Genomic DNA, 13152 nt, shown 5'->3' on the forward strand with positions numbered 1-13152 from the left:
AATTAGCTGGGTGTGGTGGTGCACGCCTGTAATCCCAGCTACTCAGGAAGCTGAGGCACAATCATTGCTTGAACCTGGGAGGCGGATGTTGCAATGAATCAAGATTGCGCCACTGCACTCCAGCCTGGGTGACACAGGGAGACTCCTTCTCGAAAAAACAAAAACGACAACAAAAAAGCAACATGCCGCCGGGCACGGTGGCTCAAGCCTGTAATCCCAGCACTTTGGGAGGCCGAGACGGGCGGATCACGAGTCAGGAGATCGAGACCATCCTGGCTAACACTGTGAAACCCCGTCTCTACTAAAAAATACAAAAAACTAGCCGGGCGAGGTGGCGGGCGCCTGTAGTCCCAGCTACTCGGGAGGCTGAGGCAGGAGAATGGCGAAAATCCGGGAGGCGGAGCTTGCAGTGAGCTGAGATCTGGCCACTGCAGTCCAGCCCGGGCGACAAAGCAACACGCCCACTCTGAAAAAAAAAAAAAAAAATAAAAAAAGCAACATGCAGGCCGGGCACATGGTGGCTCATGCCTGTAAATCCCAGCATTTTGGGAGGCTGAGGGGCGGATCACAAGGTCAGGAGTTCGAGACCATCCTGACCAATATGGTGAAACCTAGTCTCCACTAAAAATACAAAAATTAGCTGGGTGTGGTGGTGCGTGCCTGTAGTCCCAGCTACACGGGAGGCTAAGGCAGGAGAATTGCTTGAACCCAGGAGGTGGAGGTTGCAGTGAGCTGAGGTTGCGCCACTGTACTCCAGCCTGGCAACAGAGTGAGACTCCATCTCAAAAAAAAAAAAAAAAAAAAAAAAAAAAATTAAAAAGAAGCAACATGCAGGTCGATTTTTAAATAATATCCAAAGCTTAAATAAAGCCTTATGTGCTTGTAGAAAGTGGAGAATAGTTAATGCTTAACTGCAAACTGACTACCTGGTGGTGGGAGATTTGAGAGGAAGAGTCACTGTGTTTCATTATTGATTTCAGCTAAATTACTAGTTTTAAAAAAGTAAGCAGGAAATATTTGTATCTAATTACACACTATGTTCCACTGTTCTGACAACTTTGCTTTTATTTATTTATTTTTTTCTGGAGGTTAACATTGTAAACTCTTTGTGGGTAGTGACAGATTAAGGGCAAATGTTTTTTTGCTCCTGCAGCCAGTTCCTCTGTCCACACCCGAATCACGCACATTCAGTAGGTGGGAAAGAGGACTGGAGAGTGAAGCAGACAGGAAACCTGGAGGTTCACTTGGGTCTGGACCTCCTTTCTTGTGAGTGTCCCAGCAAAAGCCTTTCCATGTGGTCTTGATGCTTTCACCAGCCATGAGCAAGCAAAATAATCATCTAAGGTTTACCTTCCCTCAAAACAGCAATTGTGTTTAAGTACCATTTGCTTCCCAAGGAAGATTGTTTGCATGTCCCACCCAAAGGAATCTTTATGTGGCCAATTCTGTTATGTGCATTATCAGCCGTATCATCCATGGATTTGTAATTCTTAAGTAAATGGAATGAAATGGTTTGTCAGGTCTTGACTTTTGAGTCAGACCATTCTACAGGCTCAGATGCCCCTCGTGCTCTGTCGTCCAGATTGGGGTACAGTGGCATGATCCCATGGCTCACTGCAGCCTCAACCTCCTGGGCTCAAGGGATCCTCCCACCTCAGCCTCCCAAGTAGCTGGGACTACAGGTGCATGCTCAACTGATTTTTTGTAAAGAGAGGGTCTCCCTATGTTGCCCAGGCTGGCCTTGAACTCCTGGCCTCAAGCAATTCTCCTTCCTCAGCTTCCCAAAGTGCTGGGATTACAGGTGTGAGCTACCGCGAGGTGGCTTACACCTGTAATCTCAGCACTTTGGGAGGCCAAAGCAGGCAGACCACTTGAGATCAGGAGTTTGAGACCAGCCTAGCCAACATGGTGACTAAAAATACAACAATACAAAAATTAGCCAGGTGTGGTGGCGGGCACCTGTAATTCCAGATACTTGGTAGGCTGAGGCAGGAGAATTGCTTGAACCCAGGAGGCAGAGGTTGCAGTGAGCCGAGATCATGCCGTTGCACTCCAGCCTGGGCCACAGAGCCAGACTCCGTCTCAAAAAAAAAAAAAAAATTGTTTTTATTTAAAAAATCTTGGCCAGGCACAGTGGCTCATGCCTGTAATCCCAGCATTTTGGGAGGCTGAGGTGGGCAGATTTCGAGGTCAGGAGATCGAGACCATCCTGGCTAACACAGTGAAACCCCGTCTCTACTGAAGAATACAAAAAATTAGCCGGGTGTAGTGGCGAGCGCCTATAGTCCTAGCTACTCGGGAGGCTGAGGCAGGAGAATGGTGTGAACCCAGAAGGCGGAGGTTGCAGTACGCCGAGATTGCACCACTGCACTCCAGCCTGGGCGACAGAGCGAGACTCCGTTTCAAAAACAAAAAAAAATCTTTAAATGAAAAAAAGAGAAGGAAAAAAGCATAACCGGGTGACTACAGTCAATAATAATTTAACCGTACTTTTGAGACAGGGTCACTCCTGTCACCCAAGCTGTAATGCAGTGGTGCCATCTCAGCTCACTGCAACCTCCGCCTCCTGGGCTCAAGTCATTTATTCTCCTGCCTCATCTTCTGGAGTAGCTGACACCACAAGTGCACACCACCACCACACCCAGCCTTTTTTTTTTTTTAAATACAGGGTTTCACCATGTTGCCAGGCTGATCTCGAACTCCTGAGTACAAGTGATCCTCCGCCTGCCTCACCCTCCCAAAGTGCTGGGATTCCAGCCCCAACATTAACTGTACATTTCAAAATAAGAGTGTAACTGGATTGTTTGCAACTCAATGGATAAATGCTTGAAGGAAATGGAGATCCCATTCTCCATGATGTGCTTATTTCACGTTGCATGCCTGCATCAAAACATCTCATGTACCCCATAAATATATACACCTCCTGTATACCCACAAAAATAAAGAGAAAAACCACAGATATTTCCCATGTTGAAAGCTAATGAGCTTTAAACTTTAAAGCTTATAGAGGAAACATCACTTCTTTCCTACTTTGGGTGCCTAAGCAGCTTGCATTTCCATGCCCTGGGGCAGGAGAAGCAGAAAAAATTATAATTAGTTACTAATTTATTCATTCAAGAATGAGTGAAAACAAAGCAATTTTACACCTTCATATTAGATACAATCTTGGAAAACAGGTTTTAATATGGATATAGGAGGATGTTGCTAAGTGCCATCATCGAATATGAATACTAAAATAGGAATATGAATATTAAAATAAGATGTTACTCTGTAATCCCAGTCCTTTGGGAGACTGAGGAGGTAAGATCGCTTCTGGCTAGTAGTCTGAGACCAGCCTGGGCAACATAGAAAAACCTTGTCTGCACAAAGAATGAAAAAACATTAGCTGGGCATGGTGGTACTTTCCTGTGGTCCAAGCTACTTTGGGAGGCTGAGGTGGGAGGATCCCTTGTGCCCAGGAGTTTGAGGTTACAGTGAGCTATGACCTCGCCACTGTATCCAGCTTCAGTGACTGAGTGCTACCTTGTCTGAAAACATTAACAACAAAAAGGGCTTGGGGCGTGGGCCGGGCCAGGTATGGTGGATCACTCCTGTAATCCCAGTATTTTGGGAGGCTGAGGCAGGTAGATCACCTGAGGTCAGGAGTTTGAGAACAGCCTGGCCAACATGGTAAAACCCCATCTCTACTAAAAGGACAAAATTAGCCAGGTGTGGTGGTGCACGCCTGTAGTCCCAGCTACCCAGGAGGCTAAGACAGGAGAATTGCTTGAAACCGGTAGGCAGAGGCTGCAGTGGGCTGAGATCGTGCCACTGCACTCCAGCCTGGGAGACGGAGCGAGACTCCATCTCAAAAACAAAACTTCTGGAATAGCATTCCTATCATGTATTGTAAAGTATAGAAGCTTCACTAAAGTCACGCATTTTGACTTCTATATAGTTGTCGGAGCAATTATACTAGAGTCAAGAATCCCAGTTAACTTCCCTTATGACTATATAAAGATGAATAAAAGGAAACTCGATTTAAATATAACTTGGAAATATCCTCCTCTTAACCCTACCAGAGTGTCTGCAAGTAAACCTGAAACTACAGTGCATAGGTATTAGAAATGAATATCTTTCTAGACGTTCGATTGAAAACCCACCTTCATGTACAATATACTGAGATTCCAGTGATAGCTAATGGAAGACTAGGGGCTTTACTTGCCTTCTTAGTGTCATCTTTTTATTCCCTCATTAAATTTGCTTTAAAACCAAGGGAGTAACACCCTGGCTGTTTTTTTTGAGACAGAGTCTCACTCTATCATCCAGGCTGGAGTGCAGTGGTGCCATCTCGGCTCACTGCAAGCTCCGCCTCCCGGGTTCACGCCATTCTCTTGCCTCAGCCTCCGGAGTAGCTGGGACTACAGGCACCCACCACCACGCCCAACTAACTTTTTTGTATTTTTTTTAGTACAGATGGGGTTTCATCGTGTTAGCCAGGATGGTCTCGATCTCCTGACCTCCTGATCCGCCCGCCTCGGCCTCCCAAACTGCTGGGGTTAAATTTTTTTTTTTTTTAAACGTTGAACTAGGATATTTAAACAATCCCAGTACTTTCTATCAGAATAAAGGTGAGCTCTCTGACGGGTGAGCCGTAGTCCTATGTTGTGCTCCTTTTCTGCAAGAGCAGAGGTCCAAGAACAGGGCTAAAGACCTCAGTGGTAATGACCGTTCTTCATCACATTCTGGATTCACAGCCAAACAGGGCGGCTGTGCTGTCACACACTTAACAAGGTAACTGGTCTTAACTTCCGGAACTATATCCAGGAGCCAGGCCACTGATAACCAGTTCTTTAAAAATTCTTGCCTTTGGTTCAAAGTAGGGAGAAGAGGATAACTTCAGGAAATTTTTTATAGCTTAAAATATTTAGTGTCAGAAAGTTATATATATTAATCTCAGTAGTCTGAAAGCTTAGATGATCAATCTGCATGTAATTGGAAATGTACAAAGGAGAAAAACTGCTGGGAAGTTTCTCCTGGTCCACACACCACCATCAAAATGTGACGCTTTTTTTTCTTTTGAGATAGAGTCTCGCTCTGTCAACCACGCTGGAGTGAAGTGGCACGATCTCGGCTGGCTGCAACTTCCGCCCCCGGGGGGTTTCAAGTGATTCTCCTGCCTCAGCCTCCCAAGTAGCTGGGATTACAGGCGCACACCTGGCTAATTTTTATATTTTTAGTAGAGACAGGGTTTCGCCATGTTGGCCAGTCTGGTCTGGAACTCCTGACTTCAGGTGATCTATCTGCCTCGGCCTCCCAAAGTGCTGGGATTACAGATATGAGCCACTGCACCCAGCCAAAATGTGACATTTCTTCCCTATCTAACAGTGCAAGATCTTAAAGTCAGATTACAAAACAAGTTGTATTCTGACTTCATCATTTTTCTATGCATTTCTAGGGCATGTTTATCTGAACTACTTAAGTCCTTCATAGTACAGTGAGCATAAAAGAGAACACAAGCCAAATGTATACTTAAATTAAATAGCATGATTTAATTTAGTTGGTGCTTAACCCTGAATCCTCTTAAGTTAAAAAAAATGTTATAATTAACTATTAACGTTAATGAATTTAAACCTTCCAGAAAGCATGAATCCAAAAGGAAATGTCCAACAGGTGATATTAGCCAGATATTTTATGGCCTTTCCTGTTTCAGTCTCAAACGTTCTAAACATCAATGGGGGAAAAAAATTCTCTAGAGTTTTTCAGTTTTATTCTTCTAGAGCACAAATTTCTGGCATGTTACTGAGTACGGTCTTCTAACAGGTACACAATTAACTCGTAAGTAGACAACACAATGGCAGTATTTGGGATCTGCCGGATAAGCTGGGCAAAGAGTCCTCTATAAAAGGCGAGATAGCCTTCTTCCCGGAACACCAGGCGCGCTGTCTGGACAAAAGACTTGTACTTGGTGCCCTCTTCCCGGAGCCTTGTCCTTATGACTTCTGCAGAGAAACAAAGACCTACTTTACTCCACATATTAAATGGGGAAAGAATCCACAGCACACACCTTTAAAACTGTCAAGGTTAGGCCAGTTGCGGTGTCTCACACTGTAATCCCAGAACTTTGGGAGGCAGAGGTGGGCGGATCACTTGAGGCCAGGAGTTGGAGACCAGCCTGGCCAACATGGTGAAACTCCGTCTCTACTGAAAATACAAAAATTAGCCACGCGTGGTGGTGCACACCTACTATTAGAGTGGCTGAGGAATGAAGATCGCTTGAACCCGGAAGGTGAAGGTTGCAGTCGGGATCGTGCCACTGCACTCCAGCCTGGGCCACAGAGCAAGCAAGGCTCTGTCTCAAAAAAGAAATAAATAAAATAAAATTGTCAAGGTTACAACTATGTCTGTTTCCCACTTCAGCTGTATTTGCACAGGAAAGTCACATACCTAGAGAGACAATGAAAAATTAAGTTCTTTTTAGAACCATTTCCAACTCTAGGATTTGGTCAACTATTGACGCTTACATATACACAAAAGTACAAAATAACTTTTTTTTTTTGGAGGCAGTCTCACTCTGTCACACAGGCTGGAGTGCAGTGGGTACGATCTTGGCTCACTGCAACCTCTGCCTCCCTGGTTCAAGTGATTCTCCTGCCTCAGCCTCCTGAGTAGCTGGGATTACAAGCACCCGCCACCATGCCTGGCTAATTTTTGTATTTTTAGTAGAGACGGGGTTTTGCCATGTTGGCCAGCCTAGTTTCGAACTCCTTTTCTCAGGTGATATTCTTGTCTTGGCTTTCCAAAGTGCTGGGATTACAGCAAAATAACTTTTAAGGGGTTAAAAAAAGCTTAGTTTGAATGGGACTTAATGTTAAAATAATTCATGGTTTTCTACTCCCAATTAAGCAAATGCTAATTTCACTGAAGGTGTAATTTGTATGAAGTATGGCAATATCTTCAATGAATTCTTTTCTTATACTTTTCAGTTTTCTTTTCCTCCTGGAAACATTTTCTACTCTGCCCAGCTCAAAAGCCACCCTCTCCTTTTGCCAGCCTTTGCCCACCTGGGCCTCCTTCCCGGACACCTACAGTTGGACATTCATCATTTCTGCCCTCACACAGACCTTAGACCCTGGGAGGCATCGCTGACCTCTTTCCTCAGATGTCCTTTGGGGTCAGCTTAGTGTCCCAGGACACAAGGGGGACTCAGCACCTGTTACTGAGTTGACTGTATTCATTTGTCATAGCTGACAGTAAGTAGGCTTATGAAAATAAAATCTGTTTTTCATGGCACAATAAACTAAGCATTTTTAAAAACAAGTAGGCCAGTAGGTCAACAATTCTATAACTTAAAAAATAAACTTACCCAAAGTAGCCTTACTTAAGGCTCCATTAGAAATGGAGGCTGATTTTTATTTTTATTTTTTTTGAGACAGAGTCTTGCTCTGTCACCAGGGTGGAGTGCAGTGGCTTGATCTCAGCTCATGGCAACCTCCACCTCCCACGTTCAAGCAATTCTCCTGCCTCAGCCTCCCAAGTAACTGGGACTACAGGTATGTGCTACCATGCCCAGCTAATTTTTGTATTTTTAGTAAAGATGGAGTTTCACCATGTTGGCCAGTCTGGTCTCAATCTCTTGACCTCATGATCCACCTGCCTCAGCCTCCCCAAAGTGCTGGGATTATAGGCCTGAGTCACCATGCCCGGCCGAGGCTGAGTGATTTTTAAGTTTGGCTCCCATATTATTATTTTGATTCAAGGAATATTAAATACAGCCCAGATTTTTAGCTTCCTTGAAAACAGCAGAAGTTCAGCAACTCAGGGCCTGCGTTTCTGCACAGCAAGTTTTGGCTATAATCAGCTGGAGCTGAGTAAGGTTGAGTTCCCACCACTCATGTGACCTCTGTCCATGCGGTTAGAGCCGTTTCCCTCGTACTCACTGACCTTACCTGCAGAGATCCTGTGTCACAGAAGTCTAGATATACCCACAAATGACAAACTTGACAGCTGTTTTACTGCTCTGGAAGAACAAAAGCAAAACATACCGTGTGGATAAGCAATGCAGGAGGCACAGCCCTTAGAAAGAGCAGCAGCTGCCATAAGTCCAAAAAAACTTGTGGAATTTTTCTCAGTCCCATTTGCAGACGAGGCTAATGGAGCTTCTTTCAGATACTTCTTTAAACTTTCATAAATAGCAAAGCAGATTATAGTTTCGGAAATTCCAGCATACGAAGCAGTTAATCCTCTATAGAAGCCACGAATGCCTTCAGTCTGGTAAACGTAACGAGCACACTGGAGTGTATTCATCTGCTTAGAGCCCCTCACTCTGCATAAGAGACCAGCACAGGCTGTTAAAGAGACACATTATGGCGGAACACAGAGACATCACACAGTAGGAGAATGGGTCTTCCTTGTGGTGTTAGGATACCTGTTTTCGTCCTCATTCCTGGCTCCTAACTCTCATAGCCCTTGTCTTTTGTTACAATGTGGGGTGTGTGAGGCCACAGGGGCAGCCTCTGATAGTCCCTCGATCTTCTTTCGCCTGCCCCAAGGCCATCCTCTAATATCCCTACCCTGTTGTTCTTACTCCATGAGTCCCCTTCTATCCCCTGGGGGAAGGAATGCTGCTGGCATGAAGCTTCCAGAAAAACCCAAGAGGACAGGGTTCAGGGAGCTTTCAGAGCTGATCGCATGCAGGCTCCTGGAGGGTGGCCCCTGGGGAGAGTATGAAAGTTCTGCGCCCCTTACTCTGTACCTGGCCCTACCTATTTCTTCTTCTGTATCCTTGCGATGTCCTTTATAACAAACCAGTAAATATTAAGTGTTTCCCTGAGTTCTGTGAGCCACTCCAGCAAATTAATAGAATCCAAAGAGAGGGGCATGGGAACCCCAACTTGAAGCTGGTTGTTCAGAAGCTCTGGAGGCCCAGACATGCAACTGGTGTGTGGGTGGGTGGGTGGGGGATGGGCAGTCCTGGGGACTAAGCCCCCAATCTATGGGGCTGTCTCCTGGTAGACAGTGTCGGAACTGAACGAGAGGACACCCAGCTGGTGTCCGCTGCTCGGTGTGTGGAAAAACCCCCTGCACATTTGGTCACAGAAATCATCTTCTGTGTCAATGACTGTTGTGGTGTGACAGTGGAGGAAAAACATGGTTTGAGAGTTTTTCCCACATATCTCTGTACTGTTGTCAGCTGACCCCCAGCCCACTGAGGCCAGACCAATTAGCTGGCAGATCTGACAGGCCCACAGAATACTCGCTACATCTGTATCAAGAGTCATAGAAACATGTTCATAAAAACATTAACATTTGACCTAATTTTAGAAAGAGCTGCAGGGAGCAGTAAGGCTCATCACAGAGGAACTACAACTGCAAAACAATCAGAACAATTCAGATAGCTGACCATGGTACACCTGCTAGATTAAGTCACAAGGCCGTGAGACACAGGGAATGCTTTCAGTGGAAAACAGGACTAAGTTAAAGGTAAAGGATGATTACAAGGGCTAGGCGCAGTGGCTCACACCTGTAATCCCAGCACTTCAGGAGGCTGAGGCGGAAGGACTGCTTGAGGCCAAGAGTTCAAGACCAGCCTGGCCAATGTAGTGAGGCCCCATCTCTACAAAAAAATAAGTAATAAGAAAGAAAAACAGGAACATTCCAACCTGTTGGTGAGGCTACTTATTAGATTTCTGATTGCACTCATCTCCAAACAGATTCTAATTATTGCTAAATTTATAAAATCATAAAACATCAAAATAAAACAGCAAATGAAAAGCCTCAGGTTTAGAGGCTCCTACCCCAGGACATAAAGCATTTATGAACTGCCTGGCTGCAAGGCAGGAGTGAGCCACTGGATGAGCGTGGTCAGCTGTGCACCGGTCACACGTCACAGACCTCTCCGAGCAGGCGCAGACCTGGGGCTCTTGGGTTTCACTCAGTCTCAACTGGCCTCTCTCCCTTTATTATCTCCGCATAGACTGTTCCTGCTCCTTAGTCGCAGTGACTTTTCTAACACAAATCCAATCATGCAACTCTCATCCAGAGGCTGGGTGCGGTGGCTCACTCCTGTAATGCCAGCACTTTGGGAGGCTGAGGTGGGCAGATCACAGGGTCAGGAGATCGAGACCATCCTGGCTAACACGGTGAAACCCTGTCTCTACTAAAAAATACAAAAAATTAGCTGGGCGTGGTGGCAGGCACCTGTATTCCCAGCTATTCGGGAGGCTGAGGCAGGAGAATGGCATGAACCTGGGAGGCGGAGCTTGCAGTGAGCTGAGATGCACCGCTGCACTCCAGCCTGGGCTACAGAGCAAGACTCCATCTCAAAACAAAACAAAACAAAACAAAACATCCACAGTTTCTCACCCTTGGCACTATTCACATTTGGGGCTAGACCATTCAGTTTGGGGAGAAGCAGGATGTCATGTGCCTTGTGGGATGTTTAGCAGCATCCCAGCCTCTATTCACACTAGACACTAAAAACACCCACCTAAGTTGTGGCAACTTCAAATGTCTCCAAACTTAGCTGCTGAATGTCCCCTGGAAGGCACCCCCTACTTCCATCCTCCATTTCCCAAGGACCACTGCTCTGATGACTTTCCACTGCCCTCAAAGTCCAACTCCAAATTCCCTTTCAGGCCTGGGATGGATTGGGCTCCCCTGCTCTTCCAGCCTTATTCTTCCATAACTCCCTTCTCCCCAGAGCAGATGCACATACTACACGCCAACCACACTTTGTCTTACAGCTCCCTAGAACTAACCACGCTTTCTTTTTTTTTGAGACGGAGTCTTACTCACTGTATCCCCCAGGCTGGAGTGCAGTGGTGCAATCTCAGCTACAACCTCCAACTTCTGGGTTCAAGCGATCTCCTGCTTCAGCCTCCCTGGGATTACAGGTGCATGCTACCACATCCGGCTAATTTTTGTGTTTTTTGTAGAGACGCGGTTTCACCATGTTGGCCAGGCTGGTCTCGAACTCCTGACTTTGTTATCCGCCCTCCTCGGCCTCCCAAAGTGCTGGGATTACAGGCGTGAGCCACCACGTCTGGCCTGCCTCCTTTCTTTAGAGGCAGCTGAAAATCCAAGTGGACTGGCTGGAAGTTTCCAGTGCACACATTTCCAGGCAACACAGTAATACAGGGGTTCTTAATACAATGCTGGTAGTTCGTTCACTTGGACTGGGGGAGAAAATGGCATCTTTAACCCTAATCCCTAACTGATATCCAAAAGTTAAATTGTTAACTATTGGAGTTTAGGGCTAAGCATAGTGGGGTATCTAAACCCAGTTTGGGTCTTAGCTATTGTGTCTTCAGAAGTATTAAAGCCACCTTCGTAGTTTATTTTATTTCAGCTAGGGTTTTTTACAACCTAGATGAAACTTAGCTTTATTGATGATAAGTTTAAAACACTCTAGGCCGGGCGTGGTGGCTCAAGCCTGTAATCCCAGCACTTTGGGAGGCCGAGACGGGCGGATCACGAGGTCAGGAGATCGAGACCATCCTGGCTAACACGGTAAAACCCCCGTCTCTACTAAAAAATACAAAAAACTAGCCGAGGTGGCAGGCGCCTATAGTCCCAGCTACTCGGGAGGCTGAGGCAGGAGAATGGCGTAAACCCAGGAGGTGGAGCTTGCAGTGAGCTGAGATCTGGCCACTGCACTCCAGCCTGGGCGACAGAGCAAGACTCTGTCTCAAAAAAAACAAACAAACAAACAAAAAAAAACCACTTTTTACGCCAGGTTCCATTAGCTTGAGTTAATCGTATTTATTACAAATGTAAATAAACAGGCCACAGTAGTACTAGTACTAGTACCTGTGATTTGACACACATAGAAATATTTTCATGGCACATTAGATTTGTTGAAAACATCACAGGACACGGTTTATCATTTCTTAGAAATTATGGCAGTTACTGGACTACTGCTATATCTTGTTAATTTAATGTGTTAAAGAGGCATACTACTATATCACTGATAAGTGTATTTTTTTTTTTTTTTTTTTTTTTTGAGACGGAGTCTCGCTCTGTCGCCCAGGCTGGAGTGCAGTGGTCGGATCTCAGCTCACTGCAAGCTCCGCCTCCCGGGTTTACGCCATTCTCCTGCCTCAGCCTCCGGAGTAGCTGGGACTACAGGCGCCCGCCACCTCGCCCGGCTAGTTTTTTGTATTTTTTAGTAGAGACGGGGTTTCACTGTGTTAGCCAGGATGGTCTCGATCTCCTGACCTCGTGATCCGCCCGTCTTGGCCTCCCAAAGTGCTGGGATTACAGGCTTGAGCTACCGCGCCCGGCCACTGATAAGTGTATTTTTAAAAACCTTATTGTAAGGCCTGGTGTGGTGGTTCACGCCTATAATCCCAGCACTTTGGGAAGCCGAGACAGGAGGATTGCTTAAGCCCAGGAGTTGAGACCAGCTTGGGCAACATGGCAAGATCCATCTCTACAAGAAAAACAAAATTAGCTGGGTGTGGTGGCATGCACTTGTGATCTCAAACTACGTAGGAGGTGAGGCTGAGGCAGGAGGATTGCTTGAGCCTGGGAGGTCCAGGCTAGGTGATAGAGGAGACCCTGTCTCAGAAAAGGGGAAAAAAATACATTATTCTACCTGGGAGGCATAGATTGCCATGAGCCGAGATTGCACTGCACTTTAGCCTGGGCAGCAAGTGAGACCCTATCTCAAAAAAACAAAAAAAACACCCAAAAAACAACATTATTCTAAAAAGGGCCTGCAGGTGTCACCAGACTACCAAAGGAATCCACAGCCCTACAAAATGTTACAAACCCCTGGCTGGAGTTCGAGGGCAGAAGCCTATTATAGTTTAGGGCCTTTGGAGACTAAAATTAGCCCTCTGAGGTCCGAGGACACTCAGAGTTCTGCCTTTACTGTCTTCCCTTTTGAAAGGGAGACCATGTGGAGGAGAACCCACAGCACTTCAACTGGGATGGGGTCTGCAAAGGAGAGACAGTCACTGACTTTCTGAGACAACAGGCGGGACTGTGGATCAGGGAACGCAACCAGAGAAATCCCCTCCTTCCCCTGTTTGTCATCTCTGTCGCCCTCATCTTCCAATGATGCTCACAACACAAACCTCAATGCAAAAGGAATCCTGAATGCACTTAGATTAAGAAAACGAGGAGGGGGATAGCTAAGGAATCTGTATATCTCATTCCTTAGAGATG

The 13152-nt window shown here is 46.0% G+C and overlaps 1 protein-coding gene across 1 annotated transcript in view; it reads right to left on the reverse strand.

Moving 5' to 3' along the window:
- Nucleotides 1-4558: 4558 nt before the first annotated feature.
- SLC25A33 (solute carrier family 25 member 33) overlaps nucleotides 4559-13152 on the reverse strand; it is a 35772-nt gene continuing 27178 nt past the window's right edge. The window contains exons 5-6 of the mRNA XM_023215285.2: nucleotides 8025-8305; nucleotides 4559-5981 (exon numbers count right to left, since the gene is read on the reverse strand). Coding sequence (XP_023071053.1) covers nucleotides 5779-5981; nucleotides 8025-8305 — 484 coding nt within the window. The 3' untranslated portion in view covers nucleotides 4559-5778. The remainder of the gene's footprint in view (nucleotides 5982-8024; nucleotides 8306-13152) is intronic.

The sequence above is a fragment of the Piliocolobus tephrosceles genome, chromosome 1, assembly GCF_002776525.5.
Source record: "Piliocolobus tephrosceles isolate RC106 chromosome 1, ASM277652v3, whole genome shotgun sequence".
In the NCBI taxonomy this organism is placed as follows: Eukaryota; Metazoa; Chordata; class Mammalia; order Primates; family Cercopithecidae; genus Piliocolobus; species Piliocolobus tephrosceles.